Raw genomic sequence first — 13,033 nt, forward strand, 5'->3', positions numbered from 1 at the left:
GTTGTCAGGTTCCCATACAATCAACAAATAAATTCACGCCTGGACTCTTCACAAAATGAGCAAAGTTCTAATTAACTTCCAAAAATAACTCCCTCGTGGTGGGCAAGGTCGGATTTACGGTGTTCACTGTATTTGTCCATGCGCGAAATTTGTTCAGCGGAAAAAAAGAAACAATTTCAAATCTAACTTTTAGCTCGGAGTTCTATTGATAAACTTAAATCACCCTATATACATATCATACGCAATTGTATTGATAGTGAATTGTGGAATAAAATTGAAGTGTTTGTTAAAATTTCAAAGTACTACTTTGTTTGCCAATCAGCACGCGACAATAAGCTGTTCAAACTATTGAATGACACAGCTTTGCAAGCAAACAAATTATAATGTATTAGCGCGCATTATGCTGTTTGCTTGCAAAGCTGTGTCATTCAAATATATCATAAATACCATGCAAAAACAGTTCAATGCTTAAATCTAATCTGCTACTGCACGTTTGTTTTCTGTATTATCTGTTATAATATCAAGATACATGGAACATATTCTAGTCAGAATAAGCTTCAATTCATTGAAGTAACCTTCCCAAAACGGAGGTAATTCAGAATGCTGATTTACCACTGACGATGATATTGGACGATGATGTTAACGACATTGCTGCTTAGTTATTTGTAAATATCTTTTTACCATAGGATTAAATTATTTGATTTGTTTATTAGTTTGAATGATGATGGAACAAACGAACCAGAAATCATATTTATTGCGAGATTGAACATATAATAACAATATTTTCACCGTTGATCGTCTAGAAGTGGGTTTTTTTCAGTCAAGTTTCCAGCCTGAAAACGTAGACAACCCATACCTAATATCTTCGCTTACTATATCCCCTTGTGCGAGTTGTGTAACACCCATGCGAATAAAGACGTGATCTCCCGGGTTCAAAGTAAGAACAACTACTGCCGTAGATTGATGATAATCGCCGACGCCTGAAGTATCTGAAAACGACGATCCCCTGACAGCTCCATTCACTATGAGGACAGTTTGGAATTCTTCATGGGAACTACCAAGGGTCGTCCATGTGAAAACGTAGGTTCCAGATTCGGGGGCGATGTATAGTCCATCGCTTGGACTGTACCCGTCGCCATGGTCCAGCATCTCGTGATCGTAAATTATGATAGCACCAGTTTTGAAAGACTTTCTAACAGAAAGAGCCGTGTGGAACGCCACTGTCTGTTTCACAGGGGGTGCGGCAACACCTACAACACATGATTATAATTCTAGCAGTAACCTAGGAGGTCTTTTAAAACATTCAATATTTTTTTCTGTACGATGAGACGTCATTTATACCATTTTTTCCAATATATATTTCCGAAGATTTCCATTTGCTTACATAATTAGTAAATTGTCCTACCTTAATGTTCGTCTTAAAATACATTTCAATGTGCTGTCATCTCTTTTTCAAAGCTTATGAACAAATATATTCTTCGCAAATATAAGATACCTGAAACTAATCCTGCCATTTGTATTTCTCTAAAACACTTAAAAATAAGATTCAATAAGATTCATCGATTTTGAAATATGAAAAATCGAAGGTTTTTTTAGAGCTTGACAAAAGGACCAGTCGGTCTTGAAACGTTGTTTGTGTATAAAGTAATATTTCGATATTTCTTTGAAATGAAAGGGTTAATATCTTTTTTTTAATTCTATAAAAGCGACAAACAATTATGTTTTTTCGACATAATGAGAAAAGATAAGGAAGATATGGAAAGTAAAAGCTATATTTATATACTATTTAATAAAGTGCCGTAATCTGATGCTTATTCTTAACGCTATAATTTTGGAAGACTTACGATTTTGTCGGGATCTCCACATCTTGGATATCGACATGGTGTCAGCTTCTTCTTTCTTGTCTGTTTGATACAGTAGATGGTTTTCTCCAGAGAGTTGTTGGGAGTCGTCTGTTGTGCGGATACCATCAGCTTCAAAGGACGAGGTTTGACTAACGCCGAGTTTGGTTGTAATGTTTAAAGCAGGCAAGTCCATGTTTGATTTCGGATGGCTTTGCGGTTCGGGTGCCTCTTGAATAGGGTTCACCATCACAATCGTCTCTAAGTCTGATACTCTTTTAGCTAATCTATCGATAATAGCATCTTTCTGTAATATTGCCTGTTCCTGGGACGCCATTTTCGATTCAAGTTGGTCTACGCGTTCATCCTTATCGGCGAGCAGACGTTCCATACCTTCAATTTTCTGGTAAACAAATGTTACAAGTTCCTGCCATTGTCGCGGTTGATTACCGTGCTCATGGTTCTGCAGTTGTCGCAGTTGATTTCCGGGGTTAAATCGTTTTCCATCCAGAAAACCGAAACAATCGCAAACACATATTATAAGAATGAAATTCACAAACATGGCTGACACCTTGTCGTTCATATCAACAATGACATATCTGTTGAGTTCTATATAATTCGTAATAGTCTTATCTATTTATCTTGTTGGCAGGAGATATCAACAAACAAATATAGAAACAATCGTGATTACAGATCAGGTTGTTTATACACACGCCGGTGAAATCACCATGCACTAGATAAGGTCGTTTCCGAACGTTTATATACATCACCAGTGCACTAGTCGAAGTGCAAAGTTTGAGGTGTGTCTTGAAGCCTGATCTGAGTATTAAACAAAAGGTAAGTGTGTAATGAATATGCATTTTATGAAAGTTTACTCAAATAAGTAAAGTTGTAAATGTCAACTCAAAATATAAATTAGAAAAGAAATTGTTGAGAAAACAAAAAAACTTCTCATTTGACAATGACCTAAAACAACCCCATGACTTAATCTTCCGTTTTATATAAACAATCTTTAATTGACGATTGAATTTCTGTTATTTTTCATTCTTTTATATATGCCTGCTTAATTTACACAGGTTTCCAAAAAACAGAAATGGTATCATTCTGGTTGTTTTAACTCATTTTGAAAACAGCAAATTATATTTATGGTTTATCCTACCCCTTTTGGTACCCCAGAAACCCACTTTCGGTCAAACATTTTCCTTACATTTGGCGCATGTGATACAATAAGACATCTTTGAACAAATTAATTAACGTGGCTCCACACTTTCGCAATTAACCAGCAAAATTCGTTGAAACTTTCATATAATGGTTATGCAACTATGTAGAGTTAATTTTATGAAAATCTAAACATTCTGATAGTTCGGGGATTTTTTTGGAAAAATACCAAAAAATTGAATTTTCGCCAATTTTAATATTTTCCGGTTTTTTTTGTGTGTGGCATTGTTCGGAATAATAACAACAATAAAAAAATGAAAAGAAGCATTTCTAATTAACCCTACCAATATTTTATTTATCGCAAAATATGTAACACATGTTACACAAAGTGTTTTTTTATTGAATTTGTACGGATAAAAGTGATTATCTACAAGCTGAAAGCAAACAGGACACCAAGATCTATATATATAGAGTGGGAAATTGAACAAAATATACACAATGGCTTTATAATTAATTTATTTTACATTTTACAATCACTTTGATCCGGGTGAGAGTTATCTTCCTTGAAAAAAATCGGAACTTTTTGCAGAGGGGTGACATTTACACAATGACAGTTGTCTCTGTTTACATATAACAAAAATGATGGAAATAAATCAAAAATATGATATCAAAATTATCAATTTATTGTTCTTTAATGGAACCAAATTACCCTCAGTCGTGTACACTTTGGACATCATTCCACAGTCCGCTAACTCACGGTATATTTATAATTACATGTCAGGTACATATGTGACCAGAGGCTATCGCATGGCATGCCGTTCTCACGTGCACTCACACATGCATTTCATAGGTATCTTGATATTTTACAAAACATAATTTTCACAGAGTAAGTAGACTACATTTGTAAACACGATTAAACGACAGAGCGAAACTCCCTCAATAGCGAAAATCGTAACGACCTTGAGCTTATGAACTCGTGTAAACACGTGATATGCACATGTGAGGTTGGTACGTCCGCATTCCATGTGTTTCCTATATGACCTTCTTGAGGTCGTTTGGTCTCATGTCACTGTCTTCCCGTGAGTCTGTTTATGTCTATGAATTGGAAAGCTTTATTCCTGAAGTACGTGTGATTATACATTTCCCGGTAAAATCTCGATATCGGGTGTTGACATATCATCGGCACGCACGTGTTCTATTGTTTACCAGGGGCCTGTTCGTTTATGCGGAACAACCGGTTTGACCGTTTATAAATGTAACAATTTCGGGTATAAATCCTGGCGGACCTGCAAATGTGTATGCAGGCCTTGCAGGGCTTTCTCAAGGCTCGCCTGAAAGCAGCATCAGATTAATAGGTCCGACCTTATTTAATAAACGAACAACAGTGGTCCGACCGGCTTGACCGTTAAAACGAAAACGGCCCAGGTGTTACTATAATTTGCACTACGATATCGAATGCCCGATACGCAATACGGAAATGACGACACGGTGTGCATGCACATTTCGATCAAGATAATTGAGTCCGAGCTGTACTTTTTCCGGAAGTACGTCACGAAAATGGACGCTGATGACGATGTGTGGAGCCACCTTAAGGAGGTGAACATCCAGATATACCGGGGCCCAAAAAGGGGCCTTATAGACACTCATCCTTTGATAAAAAAAATAACAATAACAATGAATTGTAGGGGCTGGACTCTTGACCATTACACTACCAATCATACACTTTACCCATGTTAATAACCAGGGTTTATAAATGTACAGTATCTAGATGAGAGTCTAAATTCAAAGTCGCACGGCTCAAACTGAGAAACAGAAATACCTTGGGATTGAAAGTCACTCTTTGCCAGTAAAATACAATCGTAGCTTCATTTTCTGTATAATGCGAGTCAAAAACCGGCTCTAATTGAAACTGTATACATGTAACTAATGCATTAGTACCTTAAATCCTTTATTCACTATATGGGTTCTTTTCGGTAAGGTTTGTATAGGCCACAACCACTGGGCTCTCAAAGGCATCTACTGTCTTCAACGAAAGACGGTCAAAGGGAGGCAACTCGCGAATTATCTGAGTCTTGAACGCCTCTATGCAGTGACATGTACAAGTTCAGCTTGCCCTTCACCGTTTTGCCGTTACGACAATTAAAGAGTTAATGAAAACCGTACATGATACGAACTTTAATAACTGTTTACCAATGGTGCATTTGAAAATGATCAATTTTCCAATATACCACAAAAGCTACAAAACTATAACCAATTGATTGTTTCAACATGATGAAACAGATTTCAAGCTGAACATTAGGGTTAATAGAACTAGATCAATCTGGTGATTTATCATTGTGTATTGCGTAGGGACTATCTATTACAGGTAATTCAATTGAAAGAAATGAAAACAAATTATATCTAATTAAGGCTAATACATGTTAAAAAGATGCATTCCAAACCTTTTATTTACATTCTATTACATCCACTTTTATTATTTGAAATTAAGAAAAATAGTATATTTTCACGTAAAAAAACCGAAACACCGGCACGAAAACAACAATAACTGAACAGCCTTTTTCGCTGGAAAGATGATACGTTGTCAACGGTGACGAAATACACAGTTGAACAAATAGTTCCACTTTGCTTATTTTGAATCATTTATTTTTTATTACCAGCATGTTTTACAAGCATTGAATGTCTCATTGTCTTGTTCCCGTGTTATATTAATAGTAAAATCACATTTTTTTTTAAATTGCATTTAAAAGATTTGGAGAGGCTAAAAGCCTAATACGGTTTTCAATATTAAAAAAAATTGAAAGTAGATCTTGATTTGAAACATAAATACTCTGTAAAGTATTTTAGTTGCAAAAAGGCAGAAACGTATTCCGTGCTCGCGGAGATAGCGGACTGTTAAAAAACGGTTGTGCAGCGGCTACGCTCATCAGGCTACGAAGCGGTTAGACTTTTAACGAGATGATGGGTTAATGGTAATTGAAAGTGCATCCATAAAACGTGGAGTTTCGTAAGAAACCAGATGATGATTTGAAACATGCTGTTGGCTGAATTCTTATGTCGATCGACTGTGTCAACTGGAATAGCTCATCGTTCGAGCAGGCTGCATGTCTTACTGTTGCTGAGGAGACTGGCCGACGATCCAGGACGATTTGACCTGCTTCGCTACTTACAACTGACGCTAGTGTAGTTGACAGCGAAATATTCTCTTCTGTTGAAAAGAACCTGTGTTAAAGGATTTAATAGCAGACACGCTTCGATGGCCCGACATAAACATGATATGCACTAGGGACACGTCCATGACGTCGCTGTCAGACATATAAGCTGGAGCACAGGGGTTCGTTACAAATGTCTGTGGTTGGAGTTAGCACACGACGGATTTTAGACGCTGAATACGCGGACTTACATTTCTTTAAACAGGGTGATTTCTTGTTGATAGTTTAAAAAAAAGGATTAATAAAATATATTGATATGTTTTTTATCAGTTGATAAATAATTTCGTTTTTGTTTGTTTGTTGTGTGTTGGGGGGGGGGGGGGGGGGGGGGGGGTGTCAGAGGTCAGAGGTCATGTCACGGTACATGTAATACTGTTAATATTACTACACACTTGATTTTATTGAATCATAGTTGGTACTGTTATCTAGAGGCACTACAACACAAATGTACATATTTGATGAAACTTAGATAGGCAAGGTAAAGTTTGACTGTTATTCGTTATTTGTTATTCGGAATAACACTTAATTCTCTAACTACCGGGTGCGACAGTTAATTTATTCGTAATTCCGAATAGCGAATAGCGAATAACTGTCCAACTTTGCTTTGCTGCTTATTTAGTTTAGTATTAATTTCTATGTTGAGAAGAAAATTGAAATGCAGTATGTTTGTCTTGGTTACAAGCCGAAATAATATGATACGCTATACAGGTCAATAACCCCAACGGCATGTTGCGGTTTTTGACCTAGTACATGAAATAACTGAAGATGTCAGCACATCTATTGTGTTATATTTTCTGAAAAATCAAACATGCAAAGTTGACATTTAGCGTTTATAAACACGTCAATTTGACCTGCTGTATCTTTTATATACATTGTTTATCGAAATTACTTAAAGAGTATTCAATAATTAGTATGCCATGTGATAACAATTGAATCACGTCATATATCACAAGAAATAGTGTAAATTTCAGCATGGCTGTCACCATAGATATTGTTTAGTTTTACCAGCCTCTTTTATTCTCATTTCACTTTAAGAAAAAAAAATCGGGACTGATGTTTTAGTATCGTCAGTTATCTCTCGTTACCATTAACAACTTAAGTATGACGTCAGAAAAAAATGACCGCTGATTTCAATAAAATTTTATTTCTTCGACAGTAATATTAACAACAATTGATGTGTACATGTATATGAGTGTATGTAGATCCATGTGGTGTAATGTGAACGATTTCTGAGAAGCACGACACCTCAAGAGCGATAACTCTTGTTCACTTCCAGCTAAACCGAAAACGACATCTACGTACATAGATACGATTGTATTTTCGAATCATTATGTTTAGGTCTCCTGAGACAAAGTATCATGTGACCTATTCTAATCGCCTTTTGTCCGTCGTCGTCCGTCGTCCGTCGTGCGTCCGTAAACAATGTACATTTTCAACTTCTTCTTTTTTTGCAGAAACCTTCCATGGCCAAAGGTCAACCAGAAGTTTGAATTATATGGTCCCAAGCCCAGGGGCCTGAGGGGCGGGGCCAAAAAGGGCCAAATTGACTGAAATTTCAAAAAAATCTTCTCAAGACCCAGATATGGTAGAATCAAATACTCTTCATAGATGGAAGGGTCTTAAGGAGCTCTACCAAAGTTGTGAATTTCATGACCCTGGGGTCTCACGTTTCCTCCTGGGCAGGTGGTAAACGTTACTATAGTTTATATAGGGAAGTCACATTTTGGACTAGCATTTGTTTAATTTCCATTGGAAGTAATTCAATTTGGGTAAGCATTATCAGTATTGGATAGCAGTTTGATTGTATGCACATATCATCCCTGACTGACCCCCAGGGGCTGAAGGGTGGGGCCAAAAAGGGTCGAATCGACTGAAATTTCAAAATCTTCTTCTCAAGACCCAGATATGGTAGAATCAAATACTCTGCATAGATGGAAGGGTTTTAATGTGGTCTACCCCAATTGTGAATTTTATGACCCTATTGTCCCACGTTTACCCCAGGGGAAGTGGGAGTTATAACCCTGAATTGACAGTTTGATACTTTAAACATTGTGAGCCAGCCCTACCCCTAAGAGCTGTAGGGTGGGGCCCAAAGGAGTCAGTGTGCCTAAATTTCTAACAAGTCACACATTGCGTTCTCAAAGAAAACGTCAAACACGTTCAGCATGCCAGTTCTCAGTTATCTGCCCTTTGTGACCTTGCGGATGACTGCTGATCTGCTTGTTTCACCCAGGGTTCACAGATTGTGACCCCTGACACACGAGATTAGACATGTGACCAACAGCGAAATTCCGCCTGCCGCGTGATCAAAGGGTACCGTTGTTAACCAGATGGAGAATGCTTTTGAATGGCAAAGTAATGAGTTAATAGATTATGTCATAACATATGTGCTAATATATCACCACCATGGTCCATGTGGTGAGAGCACGCAAATTATCCTTTATGTTTTTACAATCGTTCGCTGTGTATTTATCATCAGCGGTGTTGTCATATAGTAGTTACATAGGCAAGCTTAGTACCTCGATATCCAAGTCAAGGTATTTATTGTTTCGGTCAATGTACTTACCTGATAAATATTTATAGATTTAACAAAATAAGAAAAGAGTGAATGAATACTCCTGATTTTCGAAGTTGTGAATCCAGATATGTGAATCGAGACATATGAATCAGGGCACGAATTCACGAAACCGTTTCCATGCGCAGGCATATGAATTATGTGTCCAAGCAAATTTAATTGCAACTCGCTTAATGTATGTAACAAGGTCAAATAGTAACGTATTAATATTGAAAACCCGTAATAGGCTTTTAGCCTCTCCAAATCTTTTAAATGCAATTGAAAAAAAATGTGATTTTACTATTAATATAACACGGGAACAAGAAAATCAGCTTAAGCACAATCATCATAGTTTGAGCATGAGAACAGTTATATGAATATTTACCATGAACATTCAAAGCACGACTTCTTAATCTGAATCTCTCTCTTACAGCAATTGTTTTTGTGATGCTTGTTGTCATGTGAAGCAATACATATATGACAGTTATATTTCATGTATACGTAATATAAAGTTTATATGTAAAGGCAAAGCAAACTTGCTTATTTGTTATATTTAAACTAATTCAGAATTTTACATCATTGATAAAAAGCAATCAATAATAAACAACAACAAAAACTGAGGTGTCAACAAAACCATCATTCGAACTCCAAATCGGTAAAACTAGAACAATATACGAACAAAGGAATTATTTTTATGGATTAAATAAAGTACACTGACAATAATACCAGGTCTTCCAGAAAGGTAGCGTCCTCTGTTTCATTGACGATTCCCCGCCATCCGTAAATCTCGGTCAAATCTAAGTTATGGCACGTACTTACATCGATAACTCCGGTAGTGACAACACATCACAAGGCACACTGATCAGTGTAATTTAAGTTGTTGCATCATAGAAACCCCCACTCCAACCTTTTTGTATTTAGTGCCTGTCAAACTAAACCATATAGCTTAGTAGAGTATGTGCAGTATAGCTCAAATCGATTAGTTGCAATCATGTGTGCCAATTTGTTCTCAGACATATGTTTAACTTATAAAATGCGTTGTGTATGAAAGGGTGGCGCAGTGAATAGCGCCCTCTCCTTTTCCCAATACGACAAGGGTTCGATTCACAGATCTTGTCGCCTGTCCGACCTAGTGAATTTTCTCCGAGTACTCCGGTTTTCTCCGACGTGTTAACCCTCTGCGCGCTCGCGCCCGAACCTTCATGTTTGCTGTAAAATAAATAAAGTTTATATACAGTAAGCTGATTGGGCGATAAGACGTCAATTATGATTACGTATCATTGTCATTATGCCGGATATATAACTTGATTAACATGAAGTTTCAATCTATTTTGTTAGTGTTCGTCTGGTCATGTTGGTATTTCCACCTCATTCTATCCTTCCTTTACAAATTAAACTTTCCCCTTCCTTTACAAATTCAATTTACTTGCTCTAAATACGTTCTATACTATCTTACAGTGAAATCAGTGGAGCTATGTTTATCTTAAATCTATTTCAGATATTTGATTTTGTTGTTTGACAATTTTGAGATTCTAGGCAGGAGTGCGGCCGGTATTACTAGTTTAATTGACTGTGGGCGGATTTCGGCCCTATACTGTGTGTAACTACTTTCACTGGTGTATAGTACAGTATCTCCCCACACAGCTATGTCAGTACCCTCCACCGATCAACATGTTAAAAGTTAAGTCTACACTTAGTCTTATTAACGATAACTGGACACAAAAACGATACCGGCAGCTTCATTACTCAGATATTTACGCTGAGTGCAAATCTAAATACCTTATTAGTTGTATCTATAAACAGTTGAGAACTCAACCAAGTTTGAACCCAAACAGATTGTTTCGTCAAACCATTTCCATGTTTCAAGATTCAGCAGCAACAAAATATTGTTATTTCTATGTATGCCTATATTGTTTGTGCATTTCGTCATTCACCAACACATAGAACCAAACGAACTTTTGAAATAAACCTGTCTACCCTAAAACCAAAGGTAGAGATCAAACAGATATGGGACTGGAAATATTATTTTTAAAACAAACTGAAAATAATCAGTGAAAACAAAATGGAAAATAAGTATTTTGGTAATTATAGAAAGGGAGTAGAGTAGTAGAATTCAGTAAATGTTTAGCAAGGTAGTTCATCGCATTGGTGGTAAAAGACACACAGTACATTGTAGTGATGTATGACGACAGATGGTACATTGTAGTGATGTATGACGACAGATGGTTCATTGTAGTGATGTATGACGACAGATTGTTCATTGTAGTGATGTATGACGACAGATGGTACATTGTAGTGATGTCTATAGAAAGGTGGTACATTGTAGTGATGTCTATAGACAGGTGGTACTTTGTAGTGATGTCTATAGACAGGTGGTACATTGAAGTGATATATATCATTGGTGGTAAAAGACACACAGTACATTGTAGTGACGTATGACGACAGATGGTACATTGTAGTGATGTCTATAGACAGGAGGTACATTGTAGTGATGTCTATAGACAGGTGGTACTTTGTAGTGATGTCTATAGACAGGTGGTACATTGTAGTGATGTATATAGACAGGTGGTACATTTGACGACAGATGGTACATTGTAGTGATGTATGACGTCAGATGGTACATTGTAGTGATGTATGACGACAGGTGGTACATTGTAGTGATGTCTATAGACATGTAGTGATGTCTATAGACAGGTGGTACATTGTAGTGATGTCTATAGACAGGTAGCACATTGTAGTGATATATATAGACAGTTGGCACATTGTAGTGATAGAAATATAGATATTTGGTACATTGTAGTGATATCTATAGACAGTTGGCACATTGTAGTGATAGATATATAGATATTTGGTACATTGTAGTGATGTCTATAGACAGGTGGTACATTGTAGTGATATATATACAAAGGTGGTACATTGTAATGATGTCCAAACACAGGTGTTACACTTCAGTGATGTTCATAGACAGGTGTTACATTGTAGTGATGTCTATAGACAGGTGTTACATTGTAGTGATATCTATACACATGTTATCCATTGTAGTGATGTCTATAGACAGGTAGTACATTGTAGTGATACATATAGATATTTGGTACATTGTAGTGATGTCTATAGACAGGTGGTACATTGTAGTGATATATATAGACAGTTGGCAGATTGTAGTGATATATATAGACAGTTGGCAGATTGTAGTGATATATATAGATATTTGGTACATTGTAGTGATGGTTATAGACATGTAATCCATTGTAGTGATGTGTATAGACAGGTGGTACATTGTAGTGATGTCTATAGACATATAATCCATTATAGTGGTGTTTATAGACAGGTGGTACATTGTAGTGGTGTATATAGACAGGTAGCACATCGTAGTGGTGTATATAGACAGGTGGTACATTGTAGTGATGTCTATAGACAGGTGGTACATTTTAGTGATGTCCAAACACAGGTGTTACATTTTAGTGATGTCTATAGACATGTGGTACAGTGTAGTGATGTCTATAGACAGGTGGTACATTGTGGTGATGTATGCAGACATGTAATCCATTGTAGTGATGTCTATAGACAGGTGGTACATTGTAGTGATGTATATAGACATGGTACAGTGTAGTGATGTCTATAGACAGGGGGTACATTGTAGTGATGTGTATAGACAGGTGGTACATTGAAGTGATATATATAGACAGTTGGCACATTGTAGTGATATATATAGAAAGGTGGTACATTGTAATGATGTCCAAACACAGGTGTTACACTTAAGTGATGTCCATAGACAGGTGTTACATTGTAGTGATGTCCATAGACAGGTGTTACATTGTAGTGATATCTATAGTCATGTAATACATTGTAGTGATGTCTATAGACAGGTGGTACATTGTAGTGATGTTTATAGACAGGTGGTACATTGTAGTGATGTTTATAGACAGGTGGTACATTGTAGTGATGCTTATAGACAGGTGGTACATTGTGGTGATGTATGGAGACATGTTATCCATTGTAGTGATGTGTTTAGACAGGTGGTACATTGTAGTGATGTCTATAGACAGGTGGTGCATTGTAGTGATGTCTATAGACAGGTGGTACATTGTAGTAATGTCTATAGACAGGTGGTACATTGTAGTGATGTTTATAGACAGGTGGTACATTGTGGTGATGTATGGAGACATGTTATCCATTGTAGTGATGTCTATAGACAGGTGGTACATTGTTGTGATGTGTATAGACAGGTGGTACATTGTAGTGATGTCTATAGACAGGTGGTACATTGTAGT

The 13,033-nt window shown here is 36.8% G+C and overlaps 1 protein-coding gene across 1 annotated transcript; it reads right to left on the reverse strand.

Moving 5' to 3' along the window:
• Positions 1-739: 739 nt before the first annotated feature.
• On the reverse strand, positions 740-2,462 carry LOC110452593. Its single transcript, XM_021501223.1, has 2 exons — positions 1,845-2,462; positions 740-1,250 (listed from the first exon to the last, which is right to left on the reverse strand). The coding sequence occupies exons 1-2, from the start codon at positions 2,422-2,424 to the stop codon at positions 817-819; spliced, it is 1,014 nt and encodes a 337-aa protein (XP_021356898.1). The 5' UTR covers positions 2,425-2,462; the 3' UTR covers positions 740-816.
• Between the last annotated feature and the right edge of the window lie 10,571 nt (positions 2,463-13,033).

Source organism: Mizuhopecten yessoensis, unplaced genomic scaffold (assembly GCF_002113885.1).
Source record: "Mizuhopecten yessoensis strain PY_sf001 unplaced genomic scaffold, ASM211388v2 scaffold6759, whole genome shotgun sequence".
NCBI lineage: Eukaryota > Metazoa > Mollusca > Bivalvia > Pectinida > Pectinidae > Mizuhopecten > Mizuhopecten yessoensis.

Excerpts from the sequence above, each read along its gene's own strand:
- LOC110452593 (XM_021501223.1), bottom strand. The coding sequence starts at position 2,424 with ATGAACGACAAGGTGTCAGCCATGTTTGTGAATTTCATTCTTATAATA. Across the intron at positions 1,251-1,844 it reads GTGGAGATCCCGACAAAATC|GTGTTGCCGCACCCCCTGTG; the intron begins GTAAGTCTTCCA and ends CATGTGTTGTAG.